Source organism: Papaver somniferum, chromosome 4 (assembly GCF_003573695.1).
Source record: "Papaver somniferum cultivar HN1 chromosome 4, ASM357369v1, whole genome shotgun sequence".
NCBI lineage: Eukaryota > Viridiplantae > Streptophyta > Magnoliopsida > Ranunculales > Papaveraceae > Papaver > Papaver somniferum.
The window spans coordinates 46,089,191-46,102,750 of NC_039361.1; the positions used below are offsets into that span (position 1 = coordinate 46,089,191).

The following is a 13,560-nucleotide window of genomic DNA, read 5'->3' on the forward strand; positions in this document are numbered from 1 at the left end:
GGAGATTGTTGGGGATTTGGCTCGACCCAATCCCATAAGATTAGTCCCACATGGGATAAGCGGAGTTCTAGGTAGAGGCTAATAAGGTGTGGAATCTCCCTACATAGTACCGAGGCCTTTTCGATTAAAATCCCACACCTGTCTGGCCAAAGGTGGTTAAAGTGGGGACAGTATCGGTACTATGTAACGTCTGTAGGATCCATCAAAGACTATATATGTACTTCTAATCATCTTTTCCACCGGTAAGTTTTGCGGTTTTTAAATTTAATTGGTGCAGTAAAGTAACTTTACTTTGGTTAAAATTTGAGACTTATCCCGAGCTAATAAGACTAGACTTATCTATGTACTATTTTCTTCATTTATCTCTTTGAGTTTCTCTTTGCGTGAGTCAAAAATTTATTTACATTTCTGGTGCTTAGCTGAGTATTTGGTAAAACAAGGGAGAGAAGAAGAAAAAGGTTTTTAATTTTCTGTAGTTTGAGTTTCATTTTTATCTACAGCTACCGCGGACTAAATCCCGTGACAACCACCACATCACACAAAAAATTGGGGACTCACAATGGGACCCATAAGCCCATCCCCCTGCAAGCTCATGTGGGTCCCCGGAACTGTGAGACGCGGTGATTTCCACGGTGCCCAGTACTGGTAGCTGTAGCATCACTCCTTTTAAAGCAATAATTCTACAGCTACCGCGGGCTAAATCCCGTGACAACTACCGCATCACACAAAAAATTGGGGACCCACAGTGGGACCCATAAACCCATCCCCTGCAAGCTCCTGTGGATCCCCGGGACTGTGAGACGCAGTGATTTCCACGGTGCCCAGCCCCGGTAGATGTAGCATCACTCCTTTTAAAGTGATAATTCTACAGTTACCGCCGACTAAATCCCATGACAACTACCGCACCACACAAAAAATTGGAGACCCACAGTGGGACCCTAAGCCCACCCCCTGCAAGCTCCTGTGGGTCCCCGGGGATGTGAGACGCGGTGATTTCCACGGTGCTCAGCCCCGGTAGCTGTAGCATCACTTCTTTTAAAGCGATAATTCTACAGCTACCGCGGGCTAAATCCCGTGACAACTACCGCACCACACAAAAATTGGAGACCCACAGTGGGACCTATAAACTCAACCCCTGCAAGCTTCTGTGGGTCCCCGGGGCTGTGAGACGCGGTTATTTCCACGGTGCCCAGCCCCGGTAGCACTAGCATCACTCCTTTTAAAGCGATAATTCTACAGCTATCGCGGGCTGAATCTCGTGACAACTACCGCGTCACACAAAAAATTAGGGACCCACAGCGGCACCCATAAGCCCACCCCTGCAAGCTCCTGTAGGTCCCCAGGGCTGTGAGATGCGGTGATTTACACGGTGCCCAGCCCCGGTAGATGTAGCATCACTCCTTTTAAAGTGTTCAATAGTTTTTTTCTTAATTGTGGTCTTATGAATCAGAGAAACATTTCATTAATGGGATTCGGATTGAATAGGGGATTTATATGGGAACGTGGTGGTGAAGACTCAGAAACCCAAATCAAGACAGCATTATGATATTTTCTGTCAGAACAATAAGTAAGTTTAATCAATCAGGATATTGTGATCATTTGACTCTTTTAAGTGATTCATGTTGTTTTTGTTTTTTAAAGTACATAAACATTACTTCTTCCCGATCCATCTGAACTTTGTATGTGTCATGCGAACATTTACTTGCACTGATTTGTTTCATACCTCTGCATGGTTTTTTCCTTAAAGATGGCTGGATCATGATTTGAGCTAAACAATAATTTTTCTGTTTTGCTATCTCAACTCTTTTAAATCAGTTTCTGTTCTTTTTGTTTGTTCACCAGCATTGTCCTCCTCACTTTCAGTCTACGGTTGGGTCTGTTGCGAGCCCCCAAACTGAGCTTCCGAGCTTCCTCATGCTGGCTCTCCGGTATGGTTAGAAGCTATGTGCTCTTTTTTGTGCAAATTGTTCCACTCCACTAGAACCGAGAGAAATTTTGAATCCAGAAATATGGATGACAGACACCAATGACTAGCAAGCTAAATTTTATTTGAAATACTTGAGTTTTGTACAAAAGTTGCAGATTACTTTAAATCTTCCCTGCTTCTTAATTTTTGTTTGAAACTACTAGTCTAGGTTTGCACAACTGCTGCTGAAATCAAAGGCATCTCCGTGACGTGACAGCGTAATTCAGAAATCATGCTAATATGTCAAATGTCCAGATAGCTGTGGAGAGTGACGGGAATCTTGGTATAATTTCTATCACGTTGGGTTCATTCCATTCAACTCCTTTCAGGATTCAACCATGTTCTTGATATTAACAAACCCAAAGAGATACAAGTTATTTCAAGAACACAAATGTATTAACCCAATGAGATTACTTAGTTTTTTCGTAATTTAACAGTGTTGTGTTTGGGCAATCTATGCTCCATTAAGCGAATGTAAATGTGAAAAGATTATGAATGGAGAATGTACCCAAATCTTTTTACTGTTTCATCTCCTTGTTTTCCTGATTTTACGAATGGAGAATGTAAATCCATTTTATCAGTATGTTTGCAGACGTGACTGGAAAATCTTTGGCACAAAATTGGTCCACCTCGTCGCAGTTCAATTGGTTTCTCTTTTCAAGTTTCAAGCGCACTTTCGTGGACTCCTGTTAGAACGAATCAGCAACATTGTTGCTTTACGCAATGCATGACAAATGACAACTTGATAAGATTGAACACTATAAAGAGAACGTGAAGTACAGCTAGGCAAGAGAACGTGAAGAAGAAGAAACAGGTATTTCTTTTTGTATATTGTTTTTAAATTTCTTCCTTGATTTCCTTTGATCTATTATTTCTTTAACTGTGCAATGGTTTTTTTTTTTTTTTTTTCAAACAGGTAACAAAATGCAAATTGGTATTGGAATGAGAAGGGGTTTTGTATGGGAATGCCATGGTGGAGACTCAAAAAACTCAATCAAGCATTATGATAATTCCTCTCAAAACAACAATAAGTAAGTTTAGTTAATCTTGATTCTGTTGTTTGACTCTTTTAAGTGATTCAAGTTTCTTAAAGTACACAAACATGCCATCTTTTGATCGATCTGAACTTTATATGGATCATGCTGACCTTTTACTGCACTAAAATGTACAGTATTTGGTTTACTTTGAATGCTACTACCTCTGCATGTCCTGTATGGGGGTATTTTTGGTTTTGATTTGGTAGTATTGGGCACTTAGTATATCCTCTTTATGGCAATTGCTGCAAAATTGGATGATTTCAATTATTGGGAACTAACTTGAAGTTATCTGTTTAGTGTTTTTTCCTAGCCTGTCAACGAAAATCCTTCCTCAATTGTAGAGGATGGTACTGTACTGTTGAAGCAATGACAGAGTTGACTGAAGTAGCTATACTAGAGGACATATTGATGATATAGTGGTTTTATGGCTCATACGGGGGAGACTGTAGCTTACGATTCTCCAAGACAAACTGAAATGGATTGCTTTCTGTGAGGATTCGGTTAACTATGGTCCTGGTACTGATGCTGATGATGGAAGAGGAGGCATCAATTATCTCAGTTTTGAGTATCATGGTCTGCCATACTTGTTCTGTTGTTTCTGCCATCAGCTTAGACATCGTCAAGTTGAACGTGCAGATTACCTACAAGCACAACAACTTGTTCAACATGAGCCTGCAATCCTCTTCCCGCCTGAGTTTCAGCCACCACTGCTTGTGTCTGAAGATGAAACGGAAGATTCTGGCAGTGACGGCGACATTTCTTCACCAATATATAGGAAGGTTTTGCCAATGTACTTTTTACCTCAACAGGATGCCATGGATATAGAGAGTGGCAGCAGTCAAGCTCATCGGTAATACAAGCTGAAGGAATGTCTAGCTTCACCAGTGGGCACAAGAACTGAAGTTATCCGAGGTTTGTTTTCTAACAGACACCTCGCCTTTGCTACTGCCATCTACAACTCTTAAAAGAAAACCAGTGTAGCTCTTAGTATAGCAATGCAAGTTACAAACTTTACAAGTTCTAACAGTTGGATGTATCACCTTCCTAATAGTGCTTTTGCTAATCAAAGTCACTAGTGTTTGCTGATATGGGAGCTGAAATCTTCCTGAAGATTTCAATATTTCAGCTAAGTTGTTGCCTATTATTGCAGATTTAGCACCTTTGCAGTCACATTATCAATCTTGATTCCATTTGTGGTGCTCCACAACTTGCACCGGAAGTTTAAATTTCTCGTAAAATTTACAATTTCAACTAAATCGTTGGCTGTTGTTACAACTTTAGCACCTTGAAGTCACATTATCGCTCTTGATTTCATTTGTCGTGCTTTCTGTGTCTCATCTGGAAGCTTAAATCTCTCTTAAGATTCACTATCAGGTGGGCTTAAGAAACCATATGTCAACAATTTGTCAAGTGTCTAGTAGCTCAACATACAGATTGCAGGCATTTGTCCAGTTATAGTCCCCGGAATTTTATGTAATTTGACGTGTTGTTCAATAACTAGAACTGTATGGCCCATTTTTAAGCCCAGAATCCACAATGGTTTGTTGGCAATTCAGTCCTTCATTTGTACACCTCTCGAAGCTTGGATGAAGGCGCCAACGGACAAAGGAAAAGACAAGCTAGCTTTAGAGACGGGAAAGGCTACAAGAGAAGCAGTGACTCAAGCGAAGTGGTAGAGCCCCCAGACTTCCCATGTCCGCTAGAAGTTGCAATCGAACTTTTGGAAAAGTGGCGTAAGGACGGGGACAAGACCCTCCCCTTTCCTGCGAAAGAAACAACAGAACAAGACAAACGTCACCCAAGGTACTGCCACTTCCACCAAAAGGTGAAACATGCGACAAAAAACTGTAGAACATTCAAGTGGAAAATCCATAACAAACAGAGGAGTGGGGAAATCGATTTTGGCACAAAGACACATATTTCAGAAGGATCCCTTGCCACGGCAAGTCTTCATGATCACACACGAAGAACCTGAGGCAACCATGGGAGAAGTTTGTGTCGTGTCTAAGGCAGATGACTATCAATACATTGCAGCCACGGTCGCCAAAAAACCACTGTTTGCAGCATTTTTCGATACTCTGAACTTCACAGTTGAACAACGTCATGTCGCATAAATCATTCTAACCAAGATAGATGCGAATGAGGAAATACACCATTATCTGGACCGCATGTACCCGCTCCCAACTAATATCATCACCTTTTCAGAAAAAGACCGTACAACGGATTGCGACCATACAAGACCCTTGTATATAACAGTGGGAATTCGAAAGCATAAGTTCAAAAAAGCCTTTGTTGACATAGGGGCATCACTTAACTTGATCCCATTACATATAGCCGAAATCATCGGGGTTAAAGAAGAAGACATCAACAAATTTGCCAATAGTATCCAAGGGTTCGGGGGAATCACACAACAGACAATAGGGACTATTAAGCTAAAAATCCAAGTAAGACCTATCCAAGCTAGTGAACCCTTTTATGTTATGGATGTGCACCCAACTTACCATTTACTCCTGGGAAGGCCGTGGTTACACAAACACGGAATTGTGCCCTCTACTTATCACCAATGCATTAAGTTCATTATGAAGGAAGAAGAAACGCATCCCGGCCTCATTGGATCCATCCACAACTGAGGAAGCACACTTAGCAGAAGCGGCTTTCTACAAGGGATTAAGTGAACCAAGCGAGGTAATTACACACATCTACTCGACCCCGATCCCATATTGGGAAACCACTTACGCCAATTCAACCATAGGTAACACTGCCAAACGCAGCCAAGTTCACAAGGATGAGAGAAGACAATTTCGGAAAACTACTCGTCCAGATGGCGGACATGTCTACAAACGTTGGAAAAGATCAAGCACGCGCCAACAAAAGCCTTTCAATAAGACCTCCAATGAGAGATATTTTGGAGGGAATATGCATGGGGCTCACGGAAAATGAATGACACTAGTTCCAATTCGTGTAAGCAACAATGCCGTTTAAATAAAAGGCTTCATCCACTTAATCTACAGTCTTCTTCCACCCCTTGCCTCTTTCAGAAGGGTGACCAGAATCATCGAAAGAGTGGCATGCAACCACCACATGGATAATCTTATCCTGCACAACTCAAATCCGCTTACGGATTCCAAACTCAACCACGATAACCCCACACACTAGCAGAATATACATACATACATCTCTAAAAGAAAAAGAAGAAAGAAGGCAAAGGAACTGTATATGTAAATTACGCAAACTAAGGTTCAATTGCACATATGCTTCATGAGACCCAACCTTACAAATTTGACTTTTCACTTAAAAGACATGACAATAGCGACACAAGACACAAACACGCAAACCCCTCGCATAAGCATTACATATGATCAGCCAACTCGCTATATACTTGAGATGAAGCAACCCTCGCACGACGCTAAGCAACTTCGGTATCCTGGACAAGGAGAAAGAACATAAGTCGTCTTGCCTTTCGTGTAATCCGCAGGTTATCACTAGCTATATCCGCCAGAGACTTTTTCTGTGTTGGATTCGCTAAATTACTCTACGCATGAGCAATCAAATCTTGATCTTCAGCTGACATACACCTAAAATGTCCAATAGCTAGTTCTAATACATTGACCAACCGAGTCAATATCGACACCTCTAACACCAATCTGATATGATCCGACATCCCCAAGCAATACCTTAACCACAAACAATTTAAACCTTCATATCATAATAATCAGTGTTTTACATCTACTTATAAATCCATCCCATGCACGATAACCAAAATAATCATAATAATGAAAGTCAACCAAAATATCCAACAACATCAAATATGTCCAAAATGCTTCACCAAAAATAAGGGGGAGGGAGAAGAAATGATAAAATCCAACACAAAGCAACAATAAACCAAATTCAAACAAAGTGACAGCATCACTCAAAGCTAGCTAACTTGGCCTTTTTGTCAGCTAACTCCTTTCGCTTCAACTTCAGCCGCGTTGAGGTAGCAGCAACGTCGGCAGCAATGTTAACTGACGACCCGCCCTCCTTTCCTCCAATCCTTTGAACAATCCCTCGATCCAATCAATGTTAAACTTCAGCAACCGCGGCGTACCAAAACTGCTTCTCCATGTCTCTAAAGCGACAGCGAAAGGACAATCATTGCCAAATTCATCCATCTCTTTGGCTGCAGCGACAAGAGTGGACACACTGGATATCAGGGTGTTCTGATTCGACAGCACTTTCGTGGTTGCAACATGGCCACGGTCTTCCACAATCTCCATATAATACTCCCTTAATTCTGGAGACACCAGAAAGTTGTAAACCGGCACAAAATGGGCGTAGGTCCCAGCAACGGCAGCGGCATTTCCTTTAAAATCAAACCAAGTAGCTTGACCAATCAAAGAACTGGGGCTACCAATGGCAGGCAGTGGCGCCAGGTCAGGATACCTCGACCCCGGCATGATTTGACCACCCTGTTGCCTACTCTTTCTCGAACTATTTTGCTCCCCTGATTGCTCAGTACGACCCATAGTGGCACCCTGATGAACAAAACCGGAGACACAACGGATCATTTTCTACACATGACTACACCAAAAGGCAGTAAACTATTTTCAAAACTAATATACAACACTTACCTGTGAATCCGTAACAGAGACAGAAAGTTGAGGACTCAACGCTTCACCAACTCGTAAATCTATTCCAGGAAAGAGAGAAATTCTCAAGAACACACAAATACACGAACATAACAAGACAACATATTTATAAGGTACAAACACACAGATGACGTGGATAACATGCCAACCAAATTCCAAAAAACTTTATGACAATCATGTGAGGCCACGATAACTAATAATTAATGACTAACTTTACCTCTTTGACTCTCCGAAGACGCCGTCGACTCCCCTCTACCTCGTATAACAATCCGGGGTCGCTTTAATGCATTCACAAATAGTCACACAATTAGTCTCTTTCTAACAAAAAAAAAACACCACCAACAACAACAAACACACGCAACACAACAAATCCATGCTTGCGAACACTGTCCTTGACTACTTCAACCATTTAGAACCTCACCTGAGATGCAGCACTGGTCTTTTCCTTACCCTTTTGGGCTACACTTCCGCTGGCTCTCCCCCTCGACCCAGACTTTATACCCTGAGCTTTGGCAACTTCGGGTGCGATTTTGATGTGGCCCCGAGCATTCAACTCACGGGGAGAACAGGCCTCTGCGGGATCAGAAATATCACACAAAAAATCTATCATCCGGGTCATCTGGCCGTACCAATTTGTGCACCAGGATTGTGTAAATTTTGGGGGAACCTTAGGCGATGGTACTGATAAGACGAAAGGGCGATCAAGGCAATACCGATGGCCATTAGGTTTAAAGACAAATCTTTGGTAGCAATTCTTCACCAACTCAATATCATCATCCGACGGAAACAATGGATCTTGCACAGACGCCAAGCCTTGATCATAACCTAACTTCCTAGCCACCCTATCAACATTGTAGCCAACCGCACAAAACCTACCCTCAAAATACCCTGGGATGAAACCTGGGTTGCCATTGCTAAAAAATCCCATTCGCCGTCATCAAGGTTTGAAGATTCCGAGTCCAGCATATCACCAAGAAAGACATGAACATGACCCATAAACAATACCGACCGCGAAACATCATCATAAGGGCGTGCCCGGAACGATTGCAACTCATCTACTTTCCACATGAACTTATCAGTTGTTTTCTTCACGTGTTGTTTTTCATACAAAGCAGTCTGGGGGTGCCGAATTGGGGGGGGGGGGGGGGGGGGAGGAGGAAGTCGCCCAGAAGTACTAACAACATCCTCACCCCTCATGAACAAGGTGTTCACCCCGGACCTGCAAGCGGGAAAACGCTCCCAGAACCACATCTGTAAGAAACTTGTTGGCACAAAACTCTCAATCACATGCTGAGAACTGTTGGTAGCTTCTATGTCCGCAATCAGTGTATCTAAATGACGATACACACCTCCTAAGAACATGGGGGGCTAATGGATATGTAATCCCTCGATCCATCTTGACAGCTAACCTAAAGACATCTTCCCGTATAATGTCCCTAAGGGAACACCCAAAGAAATCATGAATCAACCAATATGTCAAAAACGCGGCCAACTCGGCATCATCACTATGACCATGAGAAGGGGACTCGTAGGACCTCACAACAGAAGGGAGATCTTTTCTACTAGATGCCTCAGTAACACGGGGTGACCAATAATTCATCCAACCTGAAACAGAAGCACGCTTCTCTCCCAGAACAAGACCTTCAGCAGCCCCGGCACCGCCTTTGCGTCCTATGCTCTTACGAACCTCCACCAACTCATTAAACAAAACCGTGTCCTCATCAGTCATATTCTCGGGGTTAGCTTCTTCAAATTCATGGGAACTATAAATAGGCAACCCCGTCAATGCAACAGCGTCTTCCAAAATGGGAGAAGCTTCCCCCCACACAAACACCAAGGTATGGAAACCAGCGACCCATCGAAGACAAGCATAAGGGAGAGCTTTATTGGATCGAAAAATACTACGATGAGCAGATATCTCTAAAGCTTGCTCAATATTAAGATCTCGAATACGCTGAGCATGGTGCGGCTTAGACATAATGTAGTCTTTCCACGACGCCCGCTCATAACTGACAAGGGTCGTGGAGGCAAACTCAATAGAGGGATCCCGGTAATCCCCACGTTCAATGCAGAGTCGGGGAAATCTCTCAAGAGGAAGAAAGTCAGGAGGGACAGCCTCAGGAATCATTAAGGTCGTGTTGTTATCAATAGAATGGTACCCTACAACGCTCAACCTAGGGATAAATTCGGCATCAAAAATAGACCCAGAATTACGGTCTTTACTAGCCTCTGGACCAAATAGTCGAGTCCTTCTCACTTCCGCGGAATCCTCCGCCGACATTGATTTACCTGCACCAGACATTGGCTTTTCCATCCTTTGACCGGGTACGATAACGCCGCTGAAAGCAATTTATAGCGGAAGAAAAGAGAGAGAGAAAGAAAAGAGAAGGAAAATGCCAAAAACAGAAATGATGAAAGAAGAAGAAGGAACAGATTTTATATGGGGACAATAGTGGGAAGATGAAGAGCCGGGAATACACACGTGGTAAGTGCTCAATGGGGAATGAAACGGCAAAGGGAATTTGGAACGTCATAATTAAATGACGCTTCTTCTGACGAGTCTCATTGGATCTCCAACTTTGAAATTGAAGCTTAGATCCGGGATTTACAGAAGAGGAGCCCTGACCGATCCAAGGAACTTAAACCCAAAGCGATGATTAGTCCAGCGGCCTCATCAAAGGAACCGTCGGAAGAATACACCTCGAGGATAAGGCATGACAGATCATCGAGTATGCAAGCCTCGACCATACAGTCAGGGGGATAATGTAAACATGGGAATTTGACTAAGAACCGGGGACGATAATGGGGGCTTTGGGTATAAGCCAAATCCACTATTTCCAAGACCGGGGTCGCCAGAGACGATAATGGGGGCTCTGGATATAATCCAAATCCACCATTTCCAAGACCGAGGTCACCATGTGCGCTTGTAGGTTGTACCAGAGGGAGGCTGACCTGAAGATAATAATTGATGGGCGCTCAAATAGTCCCAGATGTGATAGTACATGTGTACGGATAATATCGGAAGACTTACTAGAAAAGGCATTAAGGTACACGTGTACGGTATCCACATGTGGGACTTTTCCTATAAAAGAAAGGAATCCTCCCAAAAACATTAGAGCTCTCAAGATAATTGTATTATGTATTGGTATTAGTCTCCTCATTGCCCTAAGATAATTTAAGGGTGTTTACATTTAGCGACCTCACTGGGGACTAGTCCTCGGTACCAATATAATTTCAACTTTGATGGAGTCCTCGGCCACAGGAAACCTAAACAACGCAGGCCCGGAACCCCCTGTTAAAGAAACAGGAGGGTCGCTGACGGAAGAGTCAGGAGGACAGAGCCAAGGTCTACTAATAAGGGTGAGTCAATCGAGCGTACCCGGGGTCGCGTCCAGACATGTTGAGGAGATCCAACAGGCACCAACCGGGGCAGACAAGATAAATACACTAACACGAGAACCACCATCACCAGACCCGCATCCGCTCGAGATACAACAAATGCGTCAAGAGTTGGACATCTCAGACAAGAGAAGGCTGGTCCTTATGGAAAGATTATCTGAACTGCAACCCGAAGGTGGAGATGAAGACTCTGACCCTTTCGGGGTCCCCCAGCATCCCCTCTTGCTACAGAGCAGAACCCAGCGCACCCTCTTTGGGAGACGACTCTCATCTATCAGGTCAAACCCCCAACAGAGTGAGACGCCGGGGTCTATCCAAGTGCCAAAGGAAAGCACTCAAAACTTGGAAGGGAAACCCAGCAAGGAAATAGAACAAGTCCCTATAACGGAAGATATCTAAATATATCGAGGAACATTATGGTCTAACCCCGCCCACGGCAAATTTTACTATGCAGTCCCCTTTTACTCATGGCCTATTGGATAAGTCGATGCCAGTAACGTACAAACAACCCAAGTTTCAATTATTTGACGGCTCTTGAAACGCGACGGAGCACGTATTTCGTTTTCTCATGAGTTTGAATGAACACGCCACAAATGATTCTATTTGCCTCAGAGAATTCGGAAATTCACTTACCGGGGCAGCTTTCTCGTGGTTCGTATGGATTGAAGAAAACAGGATCTCGACGTGGAACGAAATGCGAACTCAATTTATGAAGAAATTTTACTCTCGGCAGAAGAAGCTTACCATCTCAAACATCTGTAACCATAAATTCAAGCCGAGAGGGAAGTACTTAGATTTTGCGAGGAGTTTCCGGGGAGAGTGTCTTCGTAGCAATGTGAAAATTCCTGAGAAGGAACTTGTCAAGATAGGCATCAGCCGGTTGCTGGCAGAACTTAGCTTTATTCTCGCAGCAGTTAGGCTAGAAACCTTTGCAGACTTCAAAGACGCATGTTCTCGGGCAGATGGCGCGGCGGAATTCAAAACATCTGAAGCCAAACAATGGGGACACTCAGCGGCATACGCCAAGGATGAAGGCGCCAACGGACAAAGGAAAAGACAAGCTAGCTTTAGATATGGGAAATGCTACAAGAGAAGCAGTGACTCAAGCGAAGTGGTAGAGCCCCCAGACTTCCCATGTCCGCTAGAAGTTGCAATCGAACTTTTGGAAGAGTGGCGTAAGGACGGGGACAAGACCCTCCCCTTTCCTGCGAAAGAACCAACAGAACAAGAAAAACGTCACCCAAGGTACTGCCACTTCCACCAAAAGGTGGAACATGCGATAAGGAACTGTAGAACATTCAAGTGGAAAATCCATAACAGACAGAGGAGTGGGAAAATCGATTTTGTCACAAAGACACATATTCAGAAGGATCCCTTGCCACGGCAAGTCTTCATGAACCTGAGGCAACCACGGGAGAAGTTTGTGTCGTGTCTGAGGCAGATGACAATCAATACATTGCAGCCACGGTCGCCAAAAAACCACTGTTTGCAGCATTTTTCGATACTCTGAACTTCACAGCTGAACAACGTCATCTTGCATTAATCATTCTAACCAAGATAGCTGTGAATGAGGAAATACACCAGTATCTGGACCGCGGGTACCCGCTCCCAACTGATATCATTACCTTTTCAGAAAAAGACCGTACAGCGGATTGCGACCATACAAGACCCTTGTATATAACAGTGGAAATTCGAAAGCATAAGTTCAAAAGAGCCTTTGTTGACACACGGGCATCACTTAACTTGATCCCATTACATGTCGTCGAAAGCATCAGGGTTAAAGAAGAAGACATCAACAAATTTGCCACTAGTATCCAAGGGTTCGGGGGAATCACACAACATACAATAGGGACTATTAAGCTAAAAATCCAAGTAGGACCTATCCAAGCTAGTGAACCCTTTTATGTTATGGATGTGCACCCAACTTACCATTTACTCCTGGGAAGGCCGTGGTTACACAAACACGGAATTGTGCCCTCTACTTACCACCAATGCATTAAGTTCATTCTGAAGGGAAAGAAGAAACGCGTCCCGGCCTCAGTAGATCCATTCACAACTGAGGAAGCACACTTAGCAGAAGCGACATTCTACAACGGATTAAGTGAACCAAGCGAGGTAATTGCACACATCTACTCGACCCCGATCCCAGATTGGGAAACCACTTACGCCAATCCAACCATGGATAACACTGCCAAACGCACCCAAGTTCACAAGGATGAGAGAAGACAATTTTGGAAAACTACTCGTCCGGATGGCGGACATGTCTACAAACGTTAAAAAAGACCAAGCGCACGCCAACAAAAGCCTTTCAATAAGACCTCCACTGAGAGATATTGTAGAGGGAATATGCATAGGGATCAAGGAAAATGAATGACACTAGTTCCAATTCGTGTAAGCAACAATGCCGTTTAAATAACAGGCTTCATCCACTTATTCTACAGTCTTCTTCCACCCCTTGCTTCTTTTAGAAGGGTTACCAGAATCACCGAAACACCGAAAGAATGTCATGCAACCATCGCATGGATAATCT

The 13,560-nt window shown here is 43.5% G+C and overlaps 1 protein-coding gene across 1 annotated transcript; it reads left to right on the top strand.

Annotated features, from left to right (window-relative positions):
- The first annotated feature begins 11,598 nt into the window (after window positions 1-11,598).
- Window positions 11,599-13,307, top strand: LOC113272447. Its single transcript, XM_026522278.1, has 2 exons — window positions 11,599-12,297; window positions 12,351-13,307. The coding sequence occupies exons 1-2, from the start codon at window positions 11,599-11,601 to the stop codon at window positions 13,305-13,307; spliced, it is 1,656 nt and encodes a 551-aa protein (XP_026378063.1).
- Window positions 13,308-13,560: the final 253 nt, after the last annotated feature.

Coding starts and splice junctions, on each gene's coding strand:
- LOC113272447 (XM_026522278.1), top strand. CDS start 11,599: ATGAGTTTGAATGAACACGCCACAAATGATTCTATTTGCCTCAGAGAA. Junction 12,298..12,350: donor ACTGCCACTTCCACCAAAAG/GTGGAACATGCG, acceptor AATCCATAACAG/ACAGAGGAGTGGGAAAATCG.